Source organism: Carlito syrichta, unplaced genomic scaffold (genome assembly GCF_000164805.1).
Source record: "Carlito syrichta isolate Samal-C Ts95f unplaced genomic scaffold, Tarsius_syrichta-2.0.1 Scaffold148020, whole genome shotgun sequence".
NCBI lineage: Eukaryota > Metazoa > Chordata > Mammalia > Primates > Tarsiidae > Carlito > Carlito syrichta.
In genome coordinates, this window is record NW_007092116.1 from 648,235 (window position 1) to 650,665 (window position 2,431).

The 2,431-nt window shown below is 66.2% G+C and overlaps 1 protein-coding gene across 1 annotated transcript in view; it reads left to right on the plus strand.

The window, feature by feature from the left end:
* BAHCC1 (BAH domain and coiled-coil containing 1) overlaps positions 1–2,431 on the plus strand; it is a 116,833-nt gene that overhangs the window by 95,318 nt on the left and 19,084 nt on the right. The window contains exons 4-6 of the mRNA XM_021708789.1: positions 7–1,646; positions 1,901–2,009; positions 2,336–2,431. The exon at positions 2,336–2,431 is cut by the window's right edge and continues 65 nt beyond it. Coding sequence (XP_021564464.1) covers positions 7–1,646; positions 1,901–2,009; positions 2,336–2,431 — 1,845 coding nt within the window. The remainder of the gene's footprint in view (positions 1–6; positions 1,647–1,900; positions 2,010–2,335) is intronic.

Consider the following 2,431-nt stretch of genomic DNA (forward strand, 5'->3'; position numbering starts at 1 on the left):
CTGCAGCCGAGACCGGGGTGAGGCCGGCCCCCTTCAGAAGGGCCCCAAGGACTTTGACCGCTTCCTCGTGGGCAAGGAGCTGGGCAGAGAGAAGGCCGGCAAGGCAGCCGAGGGCAAGGAGCGGTCAGTGGCAGAGGAGGACGGAGTCAAGGAGCGGCACAAGCTGGGGCTGCCTGTGCCCGGTGACGTGCACTGCAGGGAGGGCGGCCCCGTGCCCCGAGGAGCCTGCGAGGGCCGACCCAAGCACCTCACCTCCTGCCTCCTCAACACCAAGGTGCTCAACGGCGAGATGGGCAAGGCTGTGCTGGCCAGCTGTGCTGGAGGCGCCCTGGGGCGGCCCAGCACAGGGGTGGCAGCCTCCGGACGCTGTGCAAAGGAGGCGGTGGCCCCCGCAGAGCCTGGGCCGGCCTTCAGCGAGTGCCTGGAGCGGCGACAGATGCTGCACCATGCCGTGTCCTACACGGTGCCGTCTGGCCTGCCTGCCGGGCCACCCCCACCCCTCAGCACGGCCGCCGGCTCTTTTCCCTGCCTGCAGCTGCACGCAGGCCCTGATGGGCTCTGCCCACTGCAGGACAAAGTCCCCCGGGACCTAAAGGCCAGCGGGCCCACCTTCGTGCCTTCTGTGGGACACCTGGCTGACAAGAGCCGCCCCTTCCAGGCGGCCGAGGCCTGTGCTATGGCAGGAGAGGGCAAGGACCGGCACCTGGATGGAGCCACAGCCCCTGACCACACTGCACCCTATGGGGTCTCCTATGCCCACCTGAAGGCCGAGGGCAAGAGTGAGCGGCGGCCCGGGGGCTTTGAGGCAGCCCTCAACCCCCGGCTCAAGGGCCTGGAGTATCTCAGCAGTGCAGGCCCCGAGGCCTCCTTCCCTGGACTCCCCAAAAGCGGTCTGGACAAAAGCGGCTACTTTGAGTTGCCCACCCCTTCGCAGGACTGTGCCCGGCCCAGTCACCAGGACCCGCTGGGCGGGAAGGCCACCCAGGCCTGCTGCACTTTAGACAAGACCGCCAGCAAGGAAGTCCCTGTCGCCCCCCCTGGAGCCCAGAAGGTGGCCCGGATCCGGCACCAGCAGCACCTGGTGGCCCCTGAGGTGGAGCCAGCAGGCATCGGAGCAGAGGCCAAGCGCAAGTCCCTGGAGCTGGCGTCCCTGGGCTACAGCGGGCCCCACCTGCCCCCGTGGAGTGTCCAGGCAGGCCAGGGCACCACCATGGCCATCAGCGAGGAGCGCAAGGCTGGCACCTACCTGGATCCCTTCAGTAGCAGCCTGCAGCAGGCAGCCCTCCTGTCTCAGGAGCTGCCGGCCCCACCAGACGAAGTCTCGGCCATGAAAAACCTGCTGAAGTACAGCAACCAAGCCCTGGTTGTGGGCCAGAAGGCGCCCTTCGTGGGCCTGGGCAGCCTTAAGGCCAGCTGCGTCCAGCAAGAAGCTAAGTTCCCCTCCTCTAAAGGTCCAAGCCAGGCTGAGAGGCCCGACTGTGCCCGCAGCAGGGAGCACGACACCCCGCATGGTGATGGAGAGGTGCGGCAGCCCCCTGTGGGCATTGCGGTGGCCTTGGCCCGGCAGAAGGACACTGCGAGCCGATCTGAGACAGCCTATGGCACCAACGCTGGGCGGCAAGGCCGGACTGCCCCGGCCTTCAAAGGTATGACCCCTGTGTGGGGAGGGAAGCGGGCAGGCTGTGTGTGCGGGGTACCCAGCTGGCCGCATCCTGCCCACAAGCCCACCCGGCTCCTCCTCGTGGGATTTGTCTTTGGCAAACCCTCCGAGGTCTCCAGAGCCAGGGGACCCTCCCTCCGTGAGTCAGGCCCCTGGCTCAGAGCAGGATCACTGCTGCTTTAGCCAGTGGCCTCCTGGTCACCCCAAACCTCTCCCTTCTGCCATCTTGACCTCATGCAGCCGGTGGAGGAAGCCGTTCTACCCACGCACTGGACCTGGAGGCTGAGGAGGAGAGGACGCGGCTGTGTGATGACCGCCTGGGGCTCACGGGCCGTGAGCTGCTACTGCAGTAAGACCCAGCTTGGGCCTTGGGGCAGGGATCAAGTGCATCCCCTATGAGGCGTGGTCAAGGCTGGGGTAGTAGGTTCTGTGCCTGTCCTGGGCAGGGTTATACTTACTCCTGCTGCCCTTCTGGGGTCTCACCCCAAATTGAGGAGCTATGTGAATCCCCATCAGGACCACTGTAGGGCCCAGAAGGCCTCTGATGCTGAGGCCTGGAGCCTGGGGTCTCTGTGAACCTCCAAGCCCCGTTTTCCCTTATGGGTTGGTGGACACGGGGTGGGGTGGAGCCTGGCAGGGTTGCCAGTGGCAGGGCTGAGCCTTGTGACCTTACAGAGACAACAAAGACCTCATGGAGTTTGCCCGGATCCACCCGTCGAGCAGCTGCCCTGGGGACCTGGCCCCCCACCTCATGATGCAGAGCGGCCAGCT